This window comes from Microcebus murinus, chromosome 5 (genome assembly GCF_040939455.1).
Source record: "Microcebus murinus isolate Inina chromosome 5, M.murinus_Inina_mat1.0, whole genome shotgun sequence".
Classification (NCBI taxonomy): Eukaryota; Metazoa; Chordata; class Mammalia; order Primates; family Cheirogaleidae; genus Microcebus; species Microcebus murinus.
The window spans coordinates 47,697,750-47,722,981 of record NC_134108.1 but is presented as its reverse complement, the minus strand read 5'-3'; the positions used below and the strand labels follow the sequence as shown (position 1 = coordinate 47,722,981).

Genomic DNA, 25,232 nt, shown 5'->3' with positions numbered 1-25,232 from the left:
AAAAATAATTCTGAGGTTAAATGGATAGGATGTAATGTAAATGTAATAAGATGTAGGGAAGAGGAAAAGGGAAGAATCACAGCTTATATTTCAGTTAGGGCAACTGGGTAAAATGTAAAATTAATAGTCCAATGAAATATAGAAAGAGAAAAATGATTGTGACAAGAAGATGATGGATTTGGTTTTACTTGTTTAACATTACATTACTTCTTGTGTTTGCAACCTGAAGAAGTAAATATTAAGAATGGAAAAATAAAGACAATAAAACTCTTAAGTTGCATTTATATTTAGCACCAGCACTGCAGTTAACATTTAAGTCCTAGTTATATACCAGGCAGCAGGCTAAGAATTTTACTGGCATTATCTACCCATTTTACAGATGAGGAAAGCAAAGCTTAGAAACATAAACAACTTGCTCAAGACAGAAATACAGTGCTGGCTGACTCCAAAGCCTGTGTTAAGTAGGTACACAAAGAATGAAATAATCTTCTTGGAGGGCTGCTTGGACCAATATATAAAGGATGCTACAGAATTGAAATGTTGATATTTAGGCATTTATCTTTTTTTAAATAGTTTTATTTACTTTACCCCATTTTCCTTGATGTTTTATTTTATGGACATTTAAGAAAGTTACTACACTTGCAAATGATTGGCAAAATTCTCAATCAGCGGGCAATCTTATTGTTGAATACACCTAAAAAGGAGAAGATAAGCATACACAACCAAGGGACGTTATCAAATATGTGCTGGTACACAAAACAGTATTGACTGAAACTCTCACATATTCCTTATGCTAAGTTGTTTATAGAAATAAAAGTGTGGGCACTGAAAGTATCTGATATGTTGATGATGACTGCTTTGAGAAGAGTAGGTAGGACTGATAATGAAAAGGCTCAAATGGATGGGAATATATCCAGTCACAGTTCTATAAATAGTAAAAATACTTTCTTCTTTTTTCTTCCATAGAGTAGTGGGTAGTAGCATAACATTCTTGATGCTCTGTCACTTAATTTTGTTTTGTAGAAAGCACATGTTCTGGTTTTCTTATTTTCAAAATGGTTTGTGTTAACCTATCTGGGATTCAATCCAATGAGTCTGTAGAATATCATCTTGATCTTTAATACACAATATTGGTTCAGTTTTTACAGGACAGAGTTCAACTACATAGGCAGAACAGAAATGGGTGAGGGTAACAACATGCTCAAGGATAGCTTTTAACTGTACACCAGGATCCAAAGAGTATTTTCTAGACTGCTTTAAGCATTTAACAACCTAAACCTAGCAATGGGAAGAAAACTTAAGTTCCTAGAAAGTGAAGCATTTAATAAGAAAGTCCATGGCTACTAAGAGTTACACTCTTGCAAAAATGTAAATGACCCACTTATTTTATTTTTAAATTAAAATATTTTTGTTTTAAAAAAATCCTTTCCATAAATGTTGATAAGAATCTACTATCAACCTCAAGACTAATTACCAAATAGTCAAAAGAGATTTTTGAGCAACTGTGTGCACAAAATTATGTACCAGATAGTGCTAAATTTATGAACAGATTGCATCTGAAAGCTTTTTGGAAATATTGGCTTGTTTAGAATTCAGAAAGCATTAAAAAAAAAAAAGGTACTGATATGGTGGCTGGCTTCCAAGGTAGAAAACTACTTAATGAATAATATAATTTAACTTTAGTACAATTTCCCATTATTTCAGCACCATAGAAAAACCATCCTAAAATCCAACTGGGAAGCTAGCGGCTAAGCAAATATTTCTCTTTCACTGGCCCATCGATTTTGAGAATAGATTCTGCTTTTCTATCCCTTATCTGATGGAAATGGTGATGGTGGTGGGAGGTTAAGTGCAAAATCTTTCCAGGAATAACTCTCTACTTTCAAGGACCACAGGAAGGGATTCCCTTCTTCTTTCCTACCCTGACTTTTATCATCTGCAACAGCATGAAAAGATGCGCTGAACAAAAATTGGCAAAATTAGAAAATACAAAACGATACCTCTTTATTATATTTGCAATTTCTTGGAAAAGTGCCTTCTCGTCAGCAGCATAGGTAACTTCTAGTCCTGTAATTCCAGATCTAATAAGTACTGGGGTCTGATATCTGATATCTAAAAAATAAATAAAATGTTTATTGTTTACTTTATATAACAGTACATTATATAATAATATAGTACTATAATACAGAATATCCCTTTTACTTTTTTTTTATTTTTTTAATTTTTTTGAGACAGAGTCTCACTTTGTTGCCCAGGCTAGAGTGAGTGCCATGGCGTCAGCCTGGCTCACAGCAACCTCAATCTCTGGGGCTCAGCGATCCTACTGCCTCAGCCTCCCGAGTAGCTGGGACTACAGGCATGTGCCACCATGCCCGGCTAATTTTTTGTATATATATTTTTAGTTGGTCAATTAATTTATTTCTATTTTTGGTAGAGACGGGGTCTCGCTCAGGCTGGTTTCGAACTCCTGACCTTGAGCAATCCACCCGCCTCGGCCTCCCAAAGTGCTAGGATTACAGGCGTGAGCCACCACGCCCGGCCCCTTTTACTTTTAAGTGAAATTGTGCTACTGAAATATTTCTAATTAAGAAAGCATTCCCTAAAGTCAAAACATAATTAACTCAATTTCTTGAAAAATTTCTTACAAGATTTTCTAGTTTAATATACAACTGGAAATTCAAATTTTGTATTTTCAGTTATTCTCCTAAAAAGTCTGCATTCACAAAATTCTCTAGATAATAACATATCACCCATGAAGAATTATTACTTTGTTTCTGTATTTACTCTTCCTAATTGGAAGAGCTTTGCTTAGTAGAGAATTTTTAAATCAATGTTATACTAAAAAATATTTAATAATCGCTTCTCCAGGAAAAAAAAAAAGCCCTGATTTGTAGTGTTGCCTATTTCATGATATAAAGACCCTGTCCCCCAATGGATGATTTCAAACTACCAAAGTGACACTGACCAGTTAAAAAAATTCGTGAAAATTCAGTAATTGTTTTTGTGAGCTGGTCGTGTGGGCCAGCTCAACCAAGCGCAGCACTTATTAAACTGCAAATTCTTATATGGTTTTATTCTGTGCTAAGACTTCCTCCTTAGTAGACTGAATTCACTTGTAATAGCTACAAGCTGCAGACGAGATGATGTTTTATAAAATGCTTTACACAGTATACTGTATGAAGAACCTCTGAACCAAAAGTATATTTAGAAAAAGATAGAAACTAAGTGAGGATATATCTTAAAAGATTCCTATAAACCATTAACTTAGTCACAGTAGTAACTTCCTCAAGTAAAGAGAAACCCTGTATTAGTAGCAAAATACATGTATAAGCATATATAAGGAAGACTATGCATCCAATCTAAAAATAATCATTTGATTCCTTATAAACAGTAGTTTGTAAAATAATATTAGAACAAATTATATATGCTAATCAGAACTTTTATTAAGATCTTTATATTGTATTGCTTCTGACTTTTCAAAAAAAATAGACACAGGGTCTCACTATGTTGTCCAGGCTAGAGTATAATGGCTATTCACAGCCATGATCATTGTGCACCCTACCCCTGAACTCCTAGGCTCAAGTGTGATCCTTTTGCCTCAGCATCAGAGTAGCTAGGACTAAAGGTATATGCCACCACACTTGGTTGCTACTGATTTCTGACAATAGTTCAAAAAAGAATTATGAATCTAGGACACACTTTTATACAACCTGCTACCCCCACCTTTGTAAACATTTTAGAAAGGAATTCTTAAGCTTGCTTGGATTAGGTCTCCAGCACAGAAATTCTCCCTATCAAAAAGTTCATCCTGGGGTGGGCAGTTATATCATTAATAAAAATGAACAATACCTTGACTGGAAACTGTCTTGTCTTTATCAATCACTATTACACCTGTGAGTTCTGTTTTTTCTGTATCTGGTAGTGGAGTGTCAGATGAGATGCAGTAGAACAGAGCACAGATTGGGTCAAATTCAGGATCTGGTTCTAAGTCTCTTCTAGTTCGAGCATGTAACTCCACACTGATAAGGGTAAGATTTTGTATCTATAAGTGGAAATAAAAATCATGCTTTAAAAATTATTTTGAAGACACACACAAAGCAGTATGTTTCACTAAGACTCTAAGGAAATATGTCTGTAAAACTACAGAAAATATAGCCAAAAATGATAAAGTCACAATTTAACAGATTAAAACCAAAGATTTTTACTTCCAAGATTAGGTTAAATAAATTCATGTTTTTGTTTCAGAAAATCTGCTTGTGCTCAAATTTTTCAATAATAACACTTGAAACTTTTTGTCTATTTAATAAAATTTATACAGTGCCTCTCAATTCTGTCAATTCTGGTTTGAGAAACAATGACTAGGCTAAGTGGTTGTATACCGAAACCAGTCTGTCACTTTTTACTCTTTAATTTTTATTTTTTTGAGACAGAGTTTCCCTCAGTCACCCATGCTAGAGTGCAATGGTATCATAGCTCATTGCAACTCTGAACTACTGGGCTCAAGCAATCCTCTTGACTCTGCCTCCCAGGTAGCTGGGACTACAGGCACATGCCACCACACGGGGCTCATTTTTCTATTTTTTTGTAGAGACGGGGTCTTGCTTTTGCTCAGGCTGGTTCCAAACTCTTGGGTTCAAGCAATCCTTCTACCTCAGTCTCCCAAAGTGCTAGGATTACAGGCATGAGCAGCTATGCCTGGCCACTTTTTACTCTTTATGCAGTTTAATTAAACTATAGTTTTGGCCGGGCGCTGTGGCTCACGCCTGTAATCCTAGCTCTTGGGAGGCCAAGGCGGGCGGATTGCTCAAGGTCAGGAGTTCAAAACCAGCCTGAGCAAGAGCGAGACCCCGTCTCTACTATAAATAGAAAGAAATTAATTGGCCAACTGATATATATATATAAAAAAAAATTAGCCGGGCATGGTGGCGCATGCCTGTAGTCCCAGCTACCCGGGAGGCTGAGGCAGAAGGATCACTCGAGCCCAGGAGTTTGAGGTTGCTGTGAGCTAGGCTGACGCCATGGCACTCACTCTAGCCTGGGCAACAAAGCGAGACTCTGTCTCAAAAAAAAAAAAAAAAAAAAAAAAAAAACTATAGTTTTAACTAAAAAAATAGGCTTTTTTTTTTTTTTTTTTTAGTTTAAAGTTTCTACTTATTAATTCACTACTACTTGAGGGCTACTTAGACTTTTGCTTACACTCGGTAGTTTTTTTTTTTTTTACTTAATTTTTTTTTATTTCAGCATATTATGGGGGTATAAATGTTTAGGTTACATGTGTTGCCTTTCCCCCCTTTCCCCGGTGGAGTCAGAGCTTCAAGTGTGTCCATCCCCCAGATGGTGTGCATTGCACTCATTATGTATGTATATATCCATACCCTCCTCCCCCTCCATCTGCCCGATAAATGTTATTCCTATATGTCCACTTAGGTGTTGATCAGTTAATACCAATCTGCTGGTGAATATATTAGGTAGTTTTTAATTATAGTTTTTCCTGGGGTGTGTGGGAGGGAACCTGTTATGGTATCAACTACACAATAGCCAGAGTTTTACTCATGTACACTTTCTCTCTGACAAATAATGCAAAAAAAATTAATATCTGCTTTTCACACTTATTTTCCTATGCTAATAAAACTCTTCCTTTACTTGGTATTTTGTGATACAGGGAAAAAATAAAAATAAAAAAAATAAAAACTCTTAACTATAATCCTTAGTTTTCTTCCTAAAATCAAGACAAAGTAGGTAGAAACTCTAAGAAAAACAAAAATATAGATTGAATTCATGATTATAACTGGAATTATACCCCATCATTTTATAGCACATACTATACTTTGTAATGGAAAATAGTAGACTACTGTTATAATATTGGTATTTATTCAGATCACATAAATTTAACAAAATTTGGATTTTGTATTTATCTTGCATGCAAACTATTGAAGAAATATAAATGCAAGGCTCTTACTAGTGATGGGAGTAAAATTTGGTAAATCTCTTTGGTGGAAGTATCTATTAAAATTAAAAATGGACATATAGTTTGGTCTAGAAATTCTACTTCTGAGAATCTTTTATCCCACAGATATACTCATCCATGTAGCCAAAATATATGCTCAAGGATGTTCATGCAAGATTACAATAGCAAAGACTGGAAAAAACCTAAATGTCTATCTGTTGGGGACTGGTTACATAAATTATGTGGTACCCATAAAGGCTACAAACAATGGAATACTCTGTAGCTTTTAAAATTTTCAAAAAAATGAGCCAGATCTATATGTCCTAATGTGGAAAGGCCATTATAATACATTGGAGTAAATGGGACCACTGAGTATATTATGCTTTTATATATGTAAAAAATGCAAGTACATGAATAAAAAATTTCTGCAAAGATACATAAAAAAGGTAGAACTACTTATTGCCTTTGCAGAAGAGAAAACTTTTAGCCTGAGGTGGCAGAGAAGCTTATTTTTCATTGTAAATCTTTTGTCCTGATTGAATTTTTCCATGAACATGCAATACTGCATGTATTCATCATTAATGTTATTAAATAATTTTTAAAATATAAAGAACATTAGTTATGTCTGTATAAGACTTAAGAAATAAAACAAATACAAATCTACCACTTTTCGCAGATATATATATTGCTGTTTCTATTCAAAAAATATTACTATTAAAAAATGTCAAACCAAATGAAATCAGGAATTAAGGGAAAGAGCTTTTACTTTTAAATGCATACTCTTTGGGACTTAATTTTTAATAATAAGCATGCACAAATTTAATAAATGCAAAAATTTTAAATGGAAAATTTCTCCCACAAACCTCAACAAAACGTAACAGTTTAATTAGAAAAGAATGAACATGTGGAAAAACCACAGAGAAGACTGTGAAGACAATTTGAGGTCAAAAGCATCTTGGGAGACTTATTTATTTATGAAGCCAAATTTTCACACTCAAATTTCACTTTTCTATTCTTTAATATAAAAGCATTACTGTGCTTAGGGGCATTTTTTAAAGCAAACTATTCCATATAAAGAGATGGTGAGAGAGATGTATTGAGTGTGACTAGGTAAGAGGGCGATAAGAAAGGGGGGGCAAAAATTACAACCTTTCTCTAGTGCATTGAGTATCGGTATGCAGAGAAAGAGAGATTATCCCAGGGTAATGGAAACAGGGAAAGAATGCTATGGGCACAATTTCCTAAAGAAACAGAGAGAATCATGCAAAGATTTTTTTTGGTTCATTCCCTGTTTTGACCACCAGGAGGCTGTTATGTGCCTTGAGATGAGGAAAGCCTGTGTCAGGAGGAAAAAACTGTCAGCAACACAAGAGGGCCCCTGATTCTGAAATGGGTTACCCAGAAAATGTAGAAATTACATTTTTCAAATAAGAGAATAATCAAATATGTCTTTTTGCTAAGGTCTATCGCATTTGCTAAGGTCAAAAATATTAATAAATATTTTTGACAACATATTTTTCTTATTTTCTGATTTGGGGTATACATTTCATAACACATGTATTCCTGAGTTTATCACTTAATTTATCTGGGCTTTGGGGGTTTGTATAGTCCTGGGTACAAAATAGGGACTAAATGAAAAAAATGAACAGATAAATAAATGAGGGAGTAAGACTATGTTCCAATCTAATTCGAAAAAAATACAATTCTCAGTTCAAATTTAGGGTAAAAATGAGATCAATATTAACATTAAAATTTTTCTTTCAGTTTAGGTTAATTCAATCCTTAGAACAGTTTATGACAGAATTGACTTGAGAACAAAAAACAAAGTAAAAAAATCAAATCACAACTTAAAGGTGGTTATTAATTCTCTGCTTTTTTTTTTTTTTTTTTTTTTTTTTGAGACAGAGTCTCACTTTGTTGCCCAGGCTAGAGTGAATGCCATGGTGTCAGCCTAGCTCACAGCAACCTCAATCTCCTAGGCTCAAGTGATCCTACTGTCTCAGCCTCCCGAGTAGCTGGGACTATAGGCATGTGCCACCATGCCCGGCTAATTTTTTGTATATATATTTTTAGTTGGTCAATTAATTTCTTTCTATTTTTAGTAGACACAGGGTCTCATTCTTGCTCAGGCTGGTTTTGAACTCCTGCCCTCAAACGATCTGCCCGTCTCGTCCTCCCAGAGTGCTAGGATTACAGGCGTGAGCCACCTCGCCCAGCCAATTCTCTGCTTTAAGGGCAAAGACATAAAACAACTATATAAACTAGCACTGTCCAATATTAATACATATTTATATTTTAATATAATGAAAGCCACATATAATTTAAAATTTTCTAGTAGCCACATAAAAAAAAGCAAAAAACAGGTTAAATGAATTTTAAAACTTTTTTTTTTTTTTTTTAAATAGATAGGGTCTTGCTTTGTCAGCCAGGCTGGAATACAGTGGTGTGATCATAGCTCACTGCAACCTTGAACTCCTGGATTCAAGTGATCCTCTTGCCTCAGCTCCTGAGTAGCCAGGACTACAAGCATATGCCACCCATACCCGGCTAACATTTAATTTTTTTTTTTTTTTTTTTTGCAGAGAAGAGGTCCTGCTATGTTGCCCAGGCTGGTCTTGAACTCCTAGCCTCAAGTGATTCTCCCACCTCAACTTCCCAAAGTGCTGGGATTACAGGTGTGAGCCACTGCGTTTGGATGAAAAACATTTTTATTTAATCCAATATATATCAATAATATTTCAACATGAAATCACATACAAATTCCTGAGATACTTTATATTCTTTTTCCCACTAAGTCTTTGAAATCAGTTATGGATCTTACATTTATAGCACATTCAATGTGTATGCTAAATTTTCTATGAAAATTTTCTATGGAAATCTCTAAACATCTATGTTTAGAGATAAAATTTACAGTTAAATACTTTTACATACCTAAAGTTCTAAACATGCTTAAAAGTTTTCCAATAAATATCAGTTTTTAAATCTACATTAATTAAAATTAGGTATAATTTAAATTTCAAGACCTGAGTTGTATAAGCCAAATTTTAAGTTCTCAGTAGCCATGTTGCTAGTAGGTCCCATAAGGACAGCATAGGTATAGACAATAAAAATATATTCTGATTTCCACCTTATTGCCAGTCAGATATGTGCTCTGAGTTCGTTTACTATATACAAATACATTTATAATGACCCATTCACATATTCTTTCCAATTCACACTGTGACTGATGTACATTTCTGCAAGACAGAGTCCTACTCGTTGGCATAGAATCTATACTGTGAAGATGACTGGATTATATAGAGATTACGTGAATGAATGAATCTATCCCTTTCTGTAACAAACTCCAATCCACTGAGTTAATCAAAGGGAAAATACAAGTAACTATCACATCTGGGATGTGATATAACATCCTAATATAACAATCCCCAAATAACAAAATACAGACTTCCTAATAGTTTAAAAATTTTTCCTAAGTTTACTTTTTATAACCTGAATTTCAGTAATAAGACTTGTGAAACCACAAAGTAATCTCAGCAACTTACAGATGTTTTAAAAGTTTTTCTATTAAATATAAATTATAAAATATTAAGAAATATAAGAACAAAATGAAGATTAATTAGGATAGAATTCAATGCATTCCTCTCTCATTAAAAAATTTCTATTATTTTTTTTATGGAATAAAACATAAGAGTCAAACACAGGTATATGATCTTACTGTTGCAGTTTTACCTCATGTAAAGCTTTTGCCTCCTGTAAGTTTTGTATGCTGACTTTGAAACCATAAGTATTGTTTAAAGATGGTCCATCAATTTGAGAAGTTTCTTTCTTTGGGCTATTTACTGCTGCAAATTGATTCTATTAAAAAGAACACACATAGCCAGAAAAAGATAAATGACCAATCTTTTGATTACTTATTCCCACTTAGAAAATATGCTTTATGTATTCAGTATAAATCATAAAACTAATATCATCTCTTTAAGTTCAAGGAGAAATAGTGTTTAATTAACATTCTTTTCATGCTAGTAATTCAAGATACCAGGACTGGACATACGTAGAAATATCTGATATCATCTATAAGCAAACCATATGTTGATCTCTGAGTTTACAAGCCCCAAATACTGAAAATAATAGTATTGGGAGAGCTGACATTTATATCACATGGACATTTATCTTGATCTTTCTTGTAAGTAAGAAAAGCAGGCAATCAATATATTTGCAACTTCTTTGGCTAAAGTTTGTAAAAGATTTGAAATTCTGAATTTATATTTTATTCTAATACAATATGTGTCTGAAAGGTGAATTAAACAATGTAAATATTATTCACGAGTTTAGAAAAAACAGAATCTTTCCATTTCTTAAAAAATATTTTTTCTGATTTCTAAATCCATAAACTGTTTTCACCAAAGTGTTGACTTACGTTCACAACACACTGGTACAGTACTTGTTTTTAATATATATAGCTTGTAATTCAATAATACTGTTTTATAAATGAAAGTTTAAAAAGTATAATCTCAAAATAGAAATACTAAAATATATTTTATATAGTTAATGATATTTATGATAAGTGGCCAATATGGAAGTGATTTCTATCATCATATATTTCCAAGGATACATGTCAAATGCATACTTTTTTCACATAATCATTTACTTCTAACTATTGTCATATTTTTAGTATTTGGATAAAGACATTTATGACTTTCCAGAGTTTCAGTAGTAAATAATGCTCTCCTTTGCTACTTAGTAAAAATTAATAAGGTTATATTTGAGAAAAAAGTAATAAACCAAGAAAAAGGATATATTTTTGGTGGGATCAAAAATCACTTACTTGAGCTCTGCTGTCATTGGATTGTTCTGATTTTGCCAGTAATCAGTTAATGTATTTGTATCCTCATAATCCACATTTTGGCTATCATATTCACTTTCTCTGTAATATTTGTATTTACACATAAGAATCTTTTAGATCCCCAAAACAAAAAAAAAAACTAAAAAAAATAGGCAATTTCTTGTTGTCTCAAAGATAAGTAAATAATGATATAAAAATATCAGTAATAAAAATTTTTACATTGAGACAGTTATCAATTATGCAACTGAAATCTAAGAATAAGACTGGATCTTCCACTGATTTTTAAAAATGTTTAGTATAGTTACCTTTGCTTGTGTTAAGAGTACTCTTCTAAGAGAGTCAGTTTTACATCCTTTCTTATTACTCAACTTCTGGGTTTTTGGTTCTGTAGAAAAAAATTTCATACTTAACATGTATTTCAAAATTACCCGTTTTTTAAAAAACTTTCATTGTTCTAAATATTTAAGTACATTTGTGAGTACTGTCCTATGAATTCCTCCAAAACTTCATAACTTAAAAATGAAACTAATTCAAGCCTCTGATTCCATCAAAGTAACCTTTAAATTTTGTATCTTAAAATAAATACTCTTAGGCTTTAATTACCAAGTTTTATACCTTAGTCATTACCCTAGGGTATTATTTAATTCATTTATTCACTTTTTATCAAGTATCTATGATGAGAAAGAAAAGACATAGTGTCTGCCTTCATGGGATCTAGAGAGAAAATCAGTCATCAACAACATAGGAAAACAAAATTATAACTGGAGTATGTACAACAAATGGGAATATAATTGGGAATATCTAGTCATGGAGATTAGGGAAGGCTTCTTTGAACTGCACTGTAAGGAATTAGAGTAAGTAATTAACTAGAAAAACAGTAAGGCTTTTCCTTGATTACTGTGCAAAAAACCTGGGAATTACTAACAGTAGGTAAGATGGCTAATGCAGGAGCCCAAGCAAAAGATGATGACAGCTTGGCTTAAGGCTGTGGTGGTAGAGGTAGAATGAAGTAGATAGATTTAGGTTGGTTAGGAGATAAACAAGTGATAGGACTTTCCTGGATTGGAAACCAGGGTGGGTAGTGAGGGAATCAGGTGTGCGTTAAAAATATATTCTATGTTTCTCACTTGTGTAACTGACTGAGAAATGGAGGCACTATTCACTGAAGTAAGAAAAACTGAAAGAAGAACAGATGGATTTCTATGTGTGGGAATGTATATATGTTTATGAATGTGTTGGGGAGGTTGTGGTCAATGTGTACAGTGAGATCATGAGCTGGCTTTAAAAACATTGGTCTTGAAGTATCACTGAGCATTCAAGTAGAATGCTCAAGTATATGCAGCATAGGCAGCTGGATATAGTGTTCTGAAGCTTAAAATAATGTTCGGAACTGGAAATTAAAATCTGTGAGTTATCTGTAATAATTCTGTGGGTAGGAATTAGATCATTTAGGGAAAAATAAAAAAAGCTTAAGCCCAAGCCTTAATAAATTCCAACATTTAGATAATAAATGAGAACAGTCAGAGGAGCCGCAAAGAAAAGCAAGTTAGAAGGAAAAAAGAGGAGGAAAGCCAAGGGAAGAAGCTCCAAGAAGGAAGGTGTGGTCAAATGGCTCCTCAGAGGGCATAGATAAGACTTTAGAATACCCAATGGCTTCAGCTACCAGAAGTTTATCCGGAATCTATACAAGAGCCATAGTGGTGGAATGGGGCAGGGGTGGGGGGGGGGAATTCAGTTTAGAGTGGGCTAAGAAATGAGTAGAAGTCAACTAAATGTAGTTGTTAAACTGGAGAAACTGTTTAAGAAATTGGTTTTGAAGGGGAGGAGAAAGAGAATTTGGCTGGACATTTGAGGTCAAGGGAGGTTTTTGTTTCTAGGTGCGAGAGGCTTGGGTATGTGTAAAAAGCTAATGGGAAAAATCAACTTGAAAAGGTAAGGCTTCTGAGAGGGCTCCTGCCTTTTCCTACAAGGCAGGAAGATAGGATGAAGCAAAATAAGTAGATTTCACAGCAGAAAGATGAAAAAGTTTCCATATGATGACTTTCCAAGACATGACAAAATAGCAACTTTTTATTTGCTGAGCCTTAACTTCACTTAAAAGCTCAGATTTTTCATTGCACAGTCTAATGTCTTCATCTTTGAAGAACAATTATATCTATACACTTACCTGTTGATAAAGGGCTAAGGTCAGTTACTTCAGGAAGCCTTTCCAGTTTTCTCTGTATGACTGGTGTACTATGAAGGCAAAGTGATTCACATTTCCCTGTTCTTGCCCTAGCGTTAATTGGAGATATCACTAGACGTTCCCGAGGCTCACTGCAGGGGCTCTTCTGTATACTATTTTTTATTGGCTTTAAGAAATTCTCAACAGCCAAAGAACGTAGGTTCTCTACTGGTGATGAGGGTCTATCATCTCTATTTAATGCTCTGGAATCTGGGGATGTTGCTTGTTGCCAAGGGGGAATTACTGGAGAACCAGGAGGACTATAACTAACATAATAGTTATCATCATCTTCATCTTTCTCAGGATCACTTGCAGAAGCAACTGGTGGTAGTATCTGATTTTCACTTGCAGTTTGACTGCATCCTGTGGTTGGTACTTGTAAAACAATCTGAGAATTATCAACATCTTCCTCGGTATGTGCTGTAGTGGGGAGTATATGTGGACTTACATCTACTTTTGGTGGCATTACAGATTTGTCATCTGGGTTAACTGAAGAGCTAAAGTTCTCAGCAGATTTTACTCCACTTGGCTCAATTTTAGGAAGTTTCTTGGAACGTTCATATTCTTCTTTGGCTTGAAGCCACACTTGAACCAGTTGTCTACTTGGGGCACATTTGCAAGGCATAATCACAATTTTTTTATCTTCAACCATTTTATGGCTATTACTTGACCCTTTATTGACAATTCCTGGGCCATTGCGAAGGGGTGACCCTGGTCTTGGATTCTGAGTCATTGCTGAGAATGCAGTTTTCCACAGATGAAGTCCTTCCAAGGAAAAGTCTCCCTCAAACTCAGCCAGATCATTTGGAAGTCGAGTTTCCACCATGAGAAGCCGTCCACCAATCTCCCTATAAACGACATATTTTAGGACAACTGTTTTGTCTCAAAGAGCAATTTCTAAAATATTTAATTCCCTATCCTAGAGATTTTTAAAGTCCACTTTGGAGTCTTAAAAATGCCCATCTCTTTCTCCCCACAGTGCCCTCCCTGCCATTTTAGGCAGGTATCCTCTATCTTTAGTCTCAATATGCTTTTCCTCACAGGTATATGACTACTACATCAACTTAAAGACTATATCCCTGGATTTTACCTACTGCTTCTTCCTATATTCTCTAGTATCTATAGCAGGCATCCTCAAACTACGGCCCGCGGGCCACACGTGGGTGTTTTTGCCCATTTGTTTTTTTACTTCAAAATAAGATATGTGCATTGTGCATAGGAATTTGTTATCGTTTTTTTTAAACTATAGTCCGGCCCTGCAATGGTCTGAGGGACAGTGAACTTGCCCCATGTTTAAAAAGTTTGAGGACCCCTGATCTATGGTAATTTAGCAAAGCCAGTCAATTTATTATTTTTTTATTTTTTATTTATTTATTTTTTGAGACAGAGTCTCACTTGTTGCCCAGGCTAGAGTGAGTGCCATGGCGTCAGCCTAGCTCACAGCAACCTCAAACTCCTGGCTCAAGCAATCCTCCTGCCTCAGCCTCCCAAGTAGCTGGGACTACAGGCATGCGCCACCATGCCCGGCTAATTTTTTTGTATATATATTAGTTGGCCAATTAATTTCTTTCTGTTTATAGTAGAGACGAGGTCTCGCTCTTGCTCAGGCTGGTTTCAAACTCCTGACCTTGAGCAATCCGCCCGTCTCGGCCTCCCAGAGAGCTAGGATTACAGGCGTGAGCCACCGCGCCCGGCCAGCCAGTCAATTTAAATGAATCTTTGTAACCCACCCCCAAGTGCTTTCAAACATTAAAAAAATCACACACAATTGAGGCAAATTACCCTAATTCTTTGTTCCCTTTACATGGCACGGTTTAACACTAACATAAGAACTTAGGAGTTGGTAGAATCCACAGGATGCATACCTTAAATGCTACTAATGTATGTATATATGGGGAATCACTAATTAAAAGATAGTCTGGTTTAATTTCCAATAGTTATAAATATTAAGTGAAACCTGTCTTTCTCTAATCCATTCATACTATTTCTACCTATTGCAGCAACATAAAATAAGTCTACTTTTTATTCCTCATGATAACTCTATTATGGAATGAAGACAGCTTTTTTAAATAACTTCTCTTAAGGCATGATTCCCCAAATGTCCTGGTCATTAAAACTCAATTAACTGGATTCATGTTTTCTGATTTGGAGCTGAAGGAGGAACATCAGGTTTACCAAAGTTCTTTGTTCTCTTTATTTGGGAAGTTTTTGGCCTCTCCTATTAACTCTGTAACCAGCATCCAGCACCTTCCCTGTACCCACTCCCTGGCTATGTGAAAAATTAAAAACAGAATTATTTCTGTTGTAGGAAATGAGTACACATACCATGTTATCACACCCAACCCTAATACCAAGGATACAGAAGCCAAGAATAATGATAATGAATTGGTGAGGTGTGTAAATTCAGCTTTCTTGCACCTTATCAGCAGCATGGTAATTGCTACAACTCACTGGGAAAAATTCATAATATATATCAAAAGGCTTACATTTTTAAGTAATCCTACTTCTAGAGCTATAAGGAAAAACTCCAAAATAAATACATTATAAAGAAGTACTAATTACATAATTTATCTAGTAATAAAAGAGGATACAGTTTTTCTTTCCAATAATATATACATGATAGAATATTCTGCAGCCATTAATATAATGCTTCAAGAATATCAAAATTTGAAAAATGTTTATAATATCATATAATGTTAAATGAGTAATCTGGATACAATACTGTGATTATAGTAAGGCCATACTTCACAGAAAAAAACAAAGTAAAAACTATACATTTTAAACATTGGAAAAAAATAAAAAACTAAGAATACAGAAAATACATCAAAATATTATAGAGGCTGTTACCAGGTAGAGAAATGGTGTGATTTTTATTTCTTCTTTTATATTTCCTGATTCTCTATATTGAATACATAGTTTCATATTTTTAAAATAGTTTTTCAAAAACAATTATTGTCCTTTTCTTTTAGCTGCAGGAGAAGTGTCAAAGTTGGACAATAACAACACAAAGTTAATGACTAGCACATAAGTTTGCTAACTAAAAATTTAAAAAATATGTAAGGCTGAGGTAGAAAAAAATAGTTTGATCAAAAAATATACCATAATAACTACTGATAAAGTCAAAGCCCCCAAATAATGGAAACTAATGTCTAAGGAACAGACTGTAAATATTCTGGCAGTGAAATAAAGAGAAAGAGTCCTATGTGGGTTCTAAGCAAAACAAAACAAACCTGTGTGCTAGGAAGCAGGAGAAAGTGTTTCTGCCCTTCACTTTAAGTCACTATAAGAGGGAATATCTATTCTACATATCTGGTCACCTTTTCTCATCTCCTTTTTTAAAAATAAATTTTATTATGTGTATTTAAGGTATATGATGTTATGAGATACATATGTATGTGTATATAGTTACATATAGTAAAATGGTTATTATAATGAAACAAATTAACATATCCATCACCTCATATTCTCACTCCTTTCTTAAAATGGACTACAGGAATTATTGCTAATCTGTTGGGTAAAGGCTTGACATTCATTGTGGGATTTTTTGATTTTAACTTTTTAAAAAAGACATGTTTTTTTAAAGCAGTTGTAGGTTCACAGGAAAACTGAAAGAAAGGTACACAGATTTCTCATATGTGTGCCCCCACGCATGCATAGCCATTATCACCATCCCTCACAAGAGTGGTACGTGTGTTACAAATGATGAACCTTCCTTGACACATCATAATCAAAGTCCACAGTTTACATTTGGGTTTACTCTTGGCTTGCTATGTTCTATAGGCATGAACAAATGATAATGACATGTATCCATATTGTATCTCCCACCCACCCACTAGAGTTAGGAACATGGTATTGCTCCAGGTCACTGTATACATGCAGTGTTGCTTCTGCTCCAGTTGGCTAGTCATACTTCTTTCCACAATTTAGGCTAAAGCAGGGATTGCTTTAGCAGTCTTAGTCATCCTCTTCTGCTTCTGACTAGACAGTTAAACTGTCTCTCTCTGCAACTGGTTAAGTATAAAAGATCACAGACACTTGGGCAGGAACAAGAACCATCATTTAAACCTCCTGGATTAAGCCATGTTTTCCAATTTAGCTCTTATCAGATATACCCTAACTTGGTGATAAAGGTGGGATAGCACAACTACTCAACTACTGATTGATAAACCAGTACTGATTCCCATTTTACTATTTACCGTGTGTGCGGGCGCACGTGTGTGTGTGTGTGTGTGTGTGTGTGTGTGTCTGTTTGTCTATCAATTCTGTGAAAAGATTCTTGAAAGGAGATAAGGGAAACCAAAGCCCATTTGCACCCCTAATAACTTTATAAACTAACAATACTAACAATATGACTCAAGATGTGAAACCACATGGAAAGAAAGAGGTTTACAGTAGAAACAACTTAAAAAAAATAATCTTCATTTAGAGACATATCATAGGAGTACTTAAATGCATATGTATACTCATTTTCAAACATGTTTTAAAAAATGAAGTTTAACATTTAAAAAACACTACTTATAAGATGATCATTGTAATACTTTTGAAGTATCATGACATCCTTCTTAATCTTGCATCTAATTAGAGTGAGCACCTCTAATCCTTAAGGGAGACATGGTACTAAATAATAGTAGATCCAAGTCCAATACTCATCAACTTAAATTTCTCCAGGAGCAACCATCCACTTAGTTTGTGAAATTTCTTAATAAAGTCTGTAATTACGAATAGTTTTCACAATGATATGCTTACAAATGCAGTATCACAGACAGAAAACTAGTAGTCAATTATCAAATATTATACACAATTATTCAGAGTGACCCAAGGGAAAAAAATTCTGATTACCTGGGCTTTTCTGGTACATCAGAAGGATTACTGCAAAATGGTTCCTGGTAAACAGTTTCAGAAAGGTCATGATCCAACAAAGTTGCCATAATTTCTTCCCTACTTGGTGGGGACATAAGTGGTTTTAGAATGTGAGCAGTTCGAGGGGTGAAACTGCCATTTTTAGATTGTGAAGGAGAGCTGGTAGACCTTGGTGAACTATCAGGAGTTGGTGTCAACATGTCATTGTTTCTTGAAACATACAGTTCTAAATCTTCAGAGGCTACATCCACAAGTTCACCATCAGGGGAGGAGAGTATTGTAGTAAAAGAGGTATTAACTGAGTCAAGAGACTGTCCCATTTCTTTTCTGGTGTGACCTTGAATCCAGTCTGAATTGCTTGGCTGTGGGAGGCTAAGAAACACTTCTTTGCTTACAGAACTCCTATTCAATCTGGATTTTTCATTTAGACAGGCCTCTGCCTGCTGAACACAGAAAGAATCCATTATTGAATTAGACCGAGTTGTAAGAGGATGAAAGCTAGTTTTCCACTGGTTGTGCCGATGATTCTCATTGCTATCCATGGATGATTTCTCAAAAAGTTCAGGACTTAAAGTACCAGATCTAATCCACGAGGTTGAGTCTGAGACATGATGCTTATCTTCATCAGACTTCTGGTTGTCGTGACTTAAAAACTCATTTTTTTCTATAGCTTGTCCTGGAAAAAGATCCTGAACAGCATCACTTAAGAACTTTTGAGGCAAATTCTGATCAGCTGGGACAAACTGACTTCCAGAATAAAAGCTACAAAATCCAGTCTGACCTATTGTGTTAATATCAAAATTATAATTATGTTCAGGAGATAAGCTATCTTCAAGTGAATAACAACTTTCAAAACCTGGGTCTGAAAAAAAGATGGGACTATCATCTGATAGAGAGTTATCCAACTGGCTAGAGTTTTGTAAATTTAGAGAGTCTACTTTTAGAAGTTTGGGAACTTTTTCTTTAGCTTTTGTACTTCTGGGAGTTCGAGGTTTTCTTGGAGATGTTACTGATCGTGTCCTTTTATTTGCTTTGTTATGTTCAAGGGAACCAGAAATATTTTTGTTTGGTTGATGTTTATTAGGTAATGGGTCTTGCATAATATTTGCATTTTGTGCTTTCTGCTGTCTTTTTTGTAACAATTCTTTTAGAACTGCCAGTCCAGACTGTCCTTCGCCAAATGCTGAATGTGTTGACACATTTCGATTTTTACACTGAGAAAGTGCTTTAGTTTGTGAAATTGCTTCTGACAATGACCTTTGTTTTACCCTTTCAGGTTTAAAATTTGACATATCTAAAATAAAGCCTCTTTGTTTTTGCTCCCATGCTATTTGTTTGATTGGACTTCTTAAGGAAGTTACAAAGCAATTATTAGGCATTTGGCTTTCCTCTGAAGCTGCATTTCCTGGAGAACAAATTTCACTGTGCTTTGACTGTTCTGCCATGCACACAATCTGCTGCTGACTATCTTTGCAATGCAAAAAATTAGGAGCATATGCCTGGTCCGGCTTTGATTCTAGGGAATTGCGATATTCATTTAACTTTCCAATAGATGACAAATGGTTTTTTTGTATGTTTGAATTATCTTCTGTCTTTGGAGACATTATACTTGAAGATATCTGTGTATTCTGTGCTACCTGAGACAAATGGTTGGAAAGGTCAAATATATTTTTTTGAATCAAGGCTGATTCTTTTAGAGTGAACATAGTACTTTGATTATGAGATCTCTGAACATTAATTTTTGAGATTCCAGGTCCTACAGAATTACAGACAATTGATGGATGCAAATCATCTCGTGAACTGGGGAACGTTTGCAAATCTATAGACTTCTTACTTTCTAAGAAAGAAGAAAAGCATCCAGATAACTTCTGTTGTGCAATAATTCCAGTGGGTAGGGGAGCAGAAAGAGGATGATCTACAGTAGAGCCTATTAGTGGTGCATCTTTCTGTTTAAAAAGTAGAGAGCCTCCAGAACTGTTTGTGAGCTCAGACACATTCTGGTGTTTTAGTACAAACTTAACTTCAGCACCAGACTGAGATTTTATTTTTTCATCCTTAAGTGTTATGTGCTTTCTTGATGTACCTTTCTCATTTGTTTTTTGTTTCTGTTTTGCTCTTGGTTTCTTTTTTCCATCATCTACTAGTTTATTTGTCTGATTTCGTTTGTTCCTTTTCTTAGTAACTACAGAGGGATTAATAAGCTTTGCTTTTGATTTCTTAACCTGCGCTCTCGCTCGACTATTTTTTCCTATACGGGAATTAACAGTCTTACTATTATATGCATTGGGACCCTTAAAAAGCATTGCTTCTTTTTCTGCAGCAGCCATAATTTCTTCAGCTCTTGGATCTGTGGGAGACCAGCAGCGAGGTGGAGAGGAATTTATGGGACTTGTGCTTCTCTCAGAAAGAAAACCTAGTTTAGACATAACATCGCAATAATTCAAGTCACAGTCTTCGGTTTCAGCATTATAAGATGGTGAAGGAGGAGAAAGAATAGCATGTGACCGTTTTTTTCTGAAAGACAAAGTTCTTTTAATATTTTCACTATTTGTCCTTTGTTGCTTACCAGTTTTTTTCTTAGCAGACTTATGTTTTGACTTTCTTCTGTGACTTTTCTTTGGTGTTAGTGGATAAATGGGATATTTGGTTGCAGGGGAGTCAGGAACTTTTGGCCAAAAATCCTTCAAAGGTGCAAGCTTTTTATATAGTTCTATTTTTTCCTCTGTTAATGTTACTTGTTTTTCTTTAGAGTCTATTTTTCCTAGCTTCACAAGCATATTTTTTCTTCCTCTAAATCTGTTAATAATAATATACTTTATAATGACAGGAGGCAGCTTTTTAGACATTTTTCTTCGTTTTCGAGATTTGAGAGTTCCATCTAAACTGTCACCAATTTCCACAGGATGAGGTAGGCTAATTTTTGAGTTGTGTGTCACAAAACTTGACTCACTATCTTCGGTCTCATAATTTACCTTGCGTTTGGCTCTAAGTGTATATTTATTTCCATACAGTCCAAAGGATTGCTCAGTTTCTAAGCTTCCATCTCCAAAGTGACAGTCTATCAAACCATCTGTAGGTGTTTTAGTTTCAAAAGCTCCACGAGTGGTTTTAATTAAATCACTGGCCAATACATTATCCTTCTCAGGATTATTATTACAAGAATTATTTTGTATACAGTTATCTTTTGTGGATCTAGTCTCATTACTTTTGGTAGAAGGCTCCTGATGACTTACAAGTTTCTTTTTACTCAGTTTTAATCGGGATGGTCTATTGCCAGGTTGTAGTTTATAAGTGACAGGAGACAGTTTCTGTGGTCTAGTGAGACAATTAGAAAGAACAACACTGGGAAAAAACATATAATGTGCTGCTTGCTGGCTGAGGCTTGGTTTTTCTGTTTTATGTTCTTGAAATTCTTCATATCTAATTTTAAGTTTATTTAGTCCACTTTCATCAGCAATGCTACTAAGAGAATGTACCATAGTTCTATTCTCTCCTGAGCATGATAGCAATTCACAATTTTCAGTAAATGGCGAAGGGAATAAACTATTCAAAGCTGTGCTGTTTCCTTTTTCATTTCCTTCAGAGGATAATTTATTTTTTGAATGACTTAAGTCAGAAAAGTTGAAAGAGTTTTTGCTCAATGTATTCTCATTAGGGTGACGGTGCATATGTATAAAAGGGGCATCCTTTTCAATCTTTCTAATGTTTGTATACTTTCTACTTGGTACTTGTCTTGTAACAGATGGAATATCTTCATCATAATCAAAAACACTAGTTTCACAGGAAGATACTGGGAGGATATCTTTCTTATTACTCTCTTTATGAGAATTTTCTGAATGAACAGTACTGCTTAAAGATCCAGGGTATTTCATAGAGTAAGTGCTTTCATTTGTAAAAGAAGTGACTGAATTATCTAGACCTTTTTCTATGTTGTTTGGCTGTGAAAGGTCTTCAATTAAATCTTCCTTGTTCAAAACATGGGAAGAAAGGGCACTTGTGTGTTTACACTGAAAGGTAATCTTAGCAGAAGATGGGGGTTCTAATGTAGCAGCATCTTTGTGAAAGATGGAGGGTTTTACTGATAGCTTGCTTGTTGCAATCACAGAAGAGTGGGTTCTAGAATTTTCATTGTTCAATGGATTGTCTGGAATAAGGGAAAAAATGCATTTATTTCATTCTACTCTTTTAATTTTTGAAATATTTTCCCATACTAAAATACTATCACTATAAAAGATATTATATAAAGCTAAGTTTGTATGTTTAAAACAGTTACCTTAACAAAAAGGTCACTCCTATCATTAAGATAATAACCTAAACGATCAAGAGTTAGTTAAAATTATTTTAAATACATATTCATTTGATCAGAAATAGATTATATAAATATTCAGTGCCTTTAGGGGAATAAAGGGAAAATATTGTCACCTTAAAATTTTTTCATGCTCCTTTACATTATCACTTCAAATTAAGATGAGCAAACTTCTTACAGTTTGTTATGCTACTTAAATGTTAACATGATAAACTGATTAAAGTTTATGAAGCTTGAAATCAGTGATTAACAAATGTTATATCCTCTTAGAAATGAGAAAGAATCATATATATCTACATTCTTTCAAAAGAAGCATCTTTATTAACTACAGGTGGCTTGGCCTCTTTTTCTTGTGTATTTATTTGTATCATAAGCACTTGGAACAACAAAGACCATAAGCACCATTTAGCAGTTGTAGCCATTTTCTAGTTAACTCATGTAAACAAGTTAAGAGTAACATAACAGTATTACTCTTTCACTCTTCTCACAGGACATGTACCTCAATATGGTACTTATTTATGTAGTCACTGTATTTCTGGGTTTTTTAATTAATAAAAAAGTTAATCTTGAAAAAAAAAATAAAGAAGTATCACTATAGCCTCACTTAACTAACTATATAGGAAGTATGGTTATAGTTTCAAAATCAAATATATTTTTAGCCCCTAAATAACCAACTGCTCACAAGTAGATCTGTTTACTTACCACTATTTTCATCTGCAGTTCCATCTAACTGAGGTATAGAAAGATTGGCTAGAAGCAAACTGTTATCACTCCATTCCATTTCTTCTTCTGAAGATGAGTCTTCATCTTCCGTTGAACTTCTGTGGGTATTTCTGCACAGTGATCTAGAGAATATTAAAATTCATTGGTGGGTATAATCATTAGGAAAGAGCATCTCAAATGCAAGTAATTTGTCTAATTTGACTCTATAATAGTAAAACGCTAAAAAGGATTTGAAAATTATAACTTTAAAAGAGATTTACTTTGCTTTATTAATATGTCTTACTATAGTACCTGCAAGAAGTTATTATAAATAGACTAGAATCCCTTTATGTGAGCTAGAAAATACCATAATTCCTGCATTTATAGCTCCATAATATTCTGGATTATCATATCTAATCATGTTCTTCCTTTTTTTTTTTTTTTTTTGAGACAGAGTCTCACTTTGTTGCCTCGGTTAGAGTGAGTGCCGTGGCATCAGCCTCACTCACAGCAACCTCCAACTCCTGGGCTCAAGCGATCCTCCTGCCTCAGCCTCCCGAGTAGCTGGGACTACAGGCATGTGTCACCATGCCCGGCTAATTTTTTCTATATATATTAGTTGGCCAATTAATTTCTTTCTATTTATAGTAGAGACGGGGTCTTGCTCTTGTTCAGGCTGGTTTCGAACTCCTGACCTTGAGCAATCCGCCCGCCTTGGCCTCCCAGAGAGCTAGGATTACAGGCGTGAGCCACCGTGCCCGGCCTATGTTCTTCCTTATATTATCCCTTTCATCCTATCCTTAGATGTACACATATAGCTTGAGTGAGAAATCAGTACTCTCTAAAAAGGTCTAGCATATTTTAATAAGTCTCCATAAATATACAACCACTACATTCTGAATTAGAAAAAGGTTGGGGCTGAAGAGAAAACATCAGGGATCAGAGAGGGGCTAGGAAGTAGGAAAGGTATTGAGTCAATATGACAGTGACTACAAAGTACGGTTATTGAGAAATTCAGATGGACAGTGAAGTCCAGACAGTTTCTTAAGATTCATCTCATATTTATACTAACTTTATACTTTCCCTTTTATCTGGACAGGCAAACTTTCTTCCTATCCATACATAATTTTTTCTTTCTCAGGTCTCTTTCAAAAATTTGAAAATAATATCCCTGTATTATACATGGAACAGTTTCTCCATTAAGCCTTTCCAAATCACAATTTGTCATAAAATCATTCCCTTAAGATCTGAAAGAGTTATCAGAGGTCATTTAGTCCAACTTGCTACCCAATGCAAAAATCCAATTTAAACAGACCTGACACAATCTCTGCTTTTATATTCTCTGTGTAAGGGGCTTGCTGCCTTCCAGGGTAATCTTTCCATTGTTAATGACTCTAATTGTTAGTACTGTCTTCCTACATTACACAAAATCTTTCTTTTCAACTTCCATACATTATTCCTGCTTTTGTTCTCTGTAGCCCTACAGAGGAGGTCTATGCCATTTTCCAAAGGATAACCTTTAAAATATATGAAGACATTTATTACCTGTCTCATAACTCCTCTAATTAAACCAAACATTCTCTATTCAAATGTTCTTCAAAAGTGCCAGTCTTCACATATCCTTCTAGTTTTCTTCCTCTCCTTTCCTTTTCCTTTACTTTCTTAGTATACTTAAAATATAGTACTTAGGGCAGGATATAGTACCCACTATACAAAGTAGAATTAATAATTCCTTTTCTAGACAATATGCTTTTACTATTCAATTTCTCTCTAATATATGTTAAGTTTTTTTAACCAAGGTTAAACTGGGCATGATTTTCACAGAATTGGTTTAGTCAATGAACACACAAGCATGAATTTAATCATGGAATAAGCTGATTATTATAGTAGAGACTATGTTAGAGAACAGAATATAACATCATATCTGAAGATTTTCATATCACAATTAAGTAGAAAAATAAAAACCTATGTTATATACAAATGAATATTGAATTCATAGATTACCCTTTCACCTTTCATTAATGGCTTTGGGGATGAAAATTTCAAACAGGGACTTTTAGGAGAAGGATACTGAGTCTTTCAGGTTCAGAGGCTTAATTTTTTTCTATACACGGAGCATACAGCTCATGGGCAGAATCAAATCAGTCAAGTTCACAGAGACTGATTTAGAAAATCACAATGCCATCTTAATCATTTATTTTTTTTTTTTAATTTATTATTTTTTTTTGAGACAGAGTCTCACTTTTGTTGCCCTGGCTAGAGTGAGTGCCGTGGCGTCAGCCTAGCTCACAGCAACCTCAAACTCCTGGGCTCAAGCGATCCTCCTGCCTCAGCCTCCCAAGTAGCTGGG

At 34.6% G+C, this 25,232-nt stretch overlaps 1 protein-coding gene across 4 annotated transcripts in view; it reads right to left on the bottom strand.

Annotated features, from left to right (window-relative positions):
- REV3L (REV3 like, DNA directed polymerase zeta catalytic subunit) overlaps positions 1-25,232 on the bottom strand; it is a 174,819-nt gene that overhangs the window by 50,171 nt on the left and 99,416 nt on the right. For all 4 annotated transcript variants that reach the window (XM_012753067.2, XM_012753064.2, XM_012753062.3 and 1 more), the window contains 7 exons: positions 22,883-23,025; positions 17,854-22,018; positions 12,958-13,862; positions 11,096-11,175; positions 9,677-9,802; positions 3,850-4,042; positions 2,001-2,112 (listed from right to left, as the gene is read on the bottom strand). In XM_012753067.2, the coding sequence (XP_012608521.1) occupies positions 2,001-2,112; positions 3,850-4,042; positions 9,677-9,802; positions 11,096-11,175; positions 12,958-13,862; positions 17,854-22,018; positions 22,883-23,025 (5,724 nt within the window). The remainder of the gene's footprint in view (positions 1-2,000; positions 2,113-3,849; positions 4,043-9,676; positions 9,803-11,095; positions 11,176-12,957; positions 13,863-17,853; positions 22,019-22,882; positions 23,026-25,232) is intronic.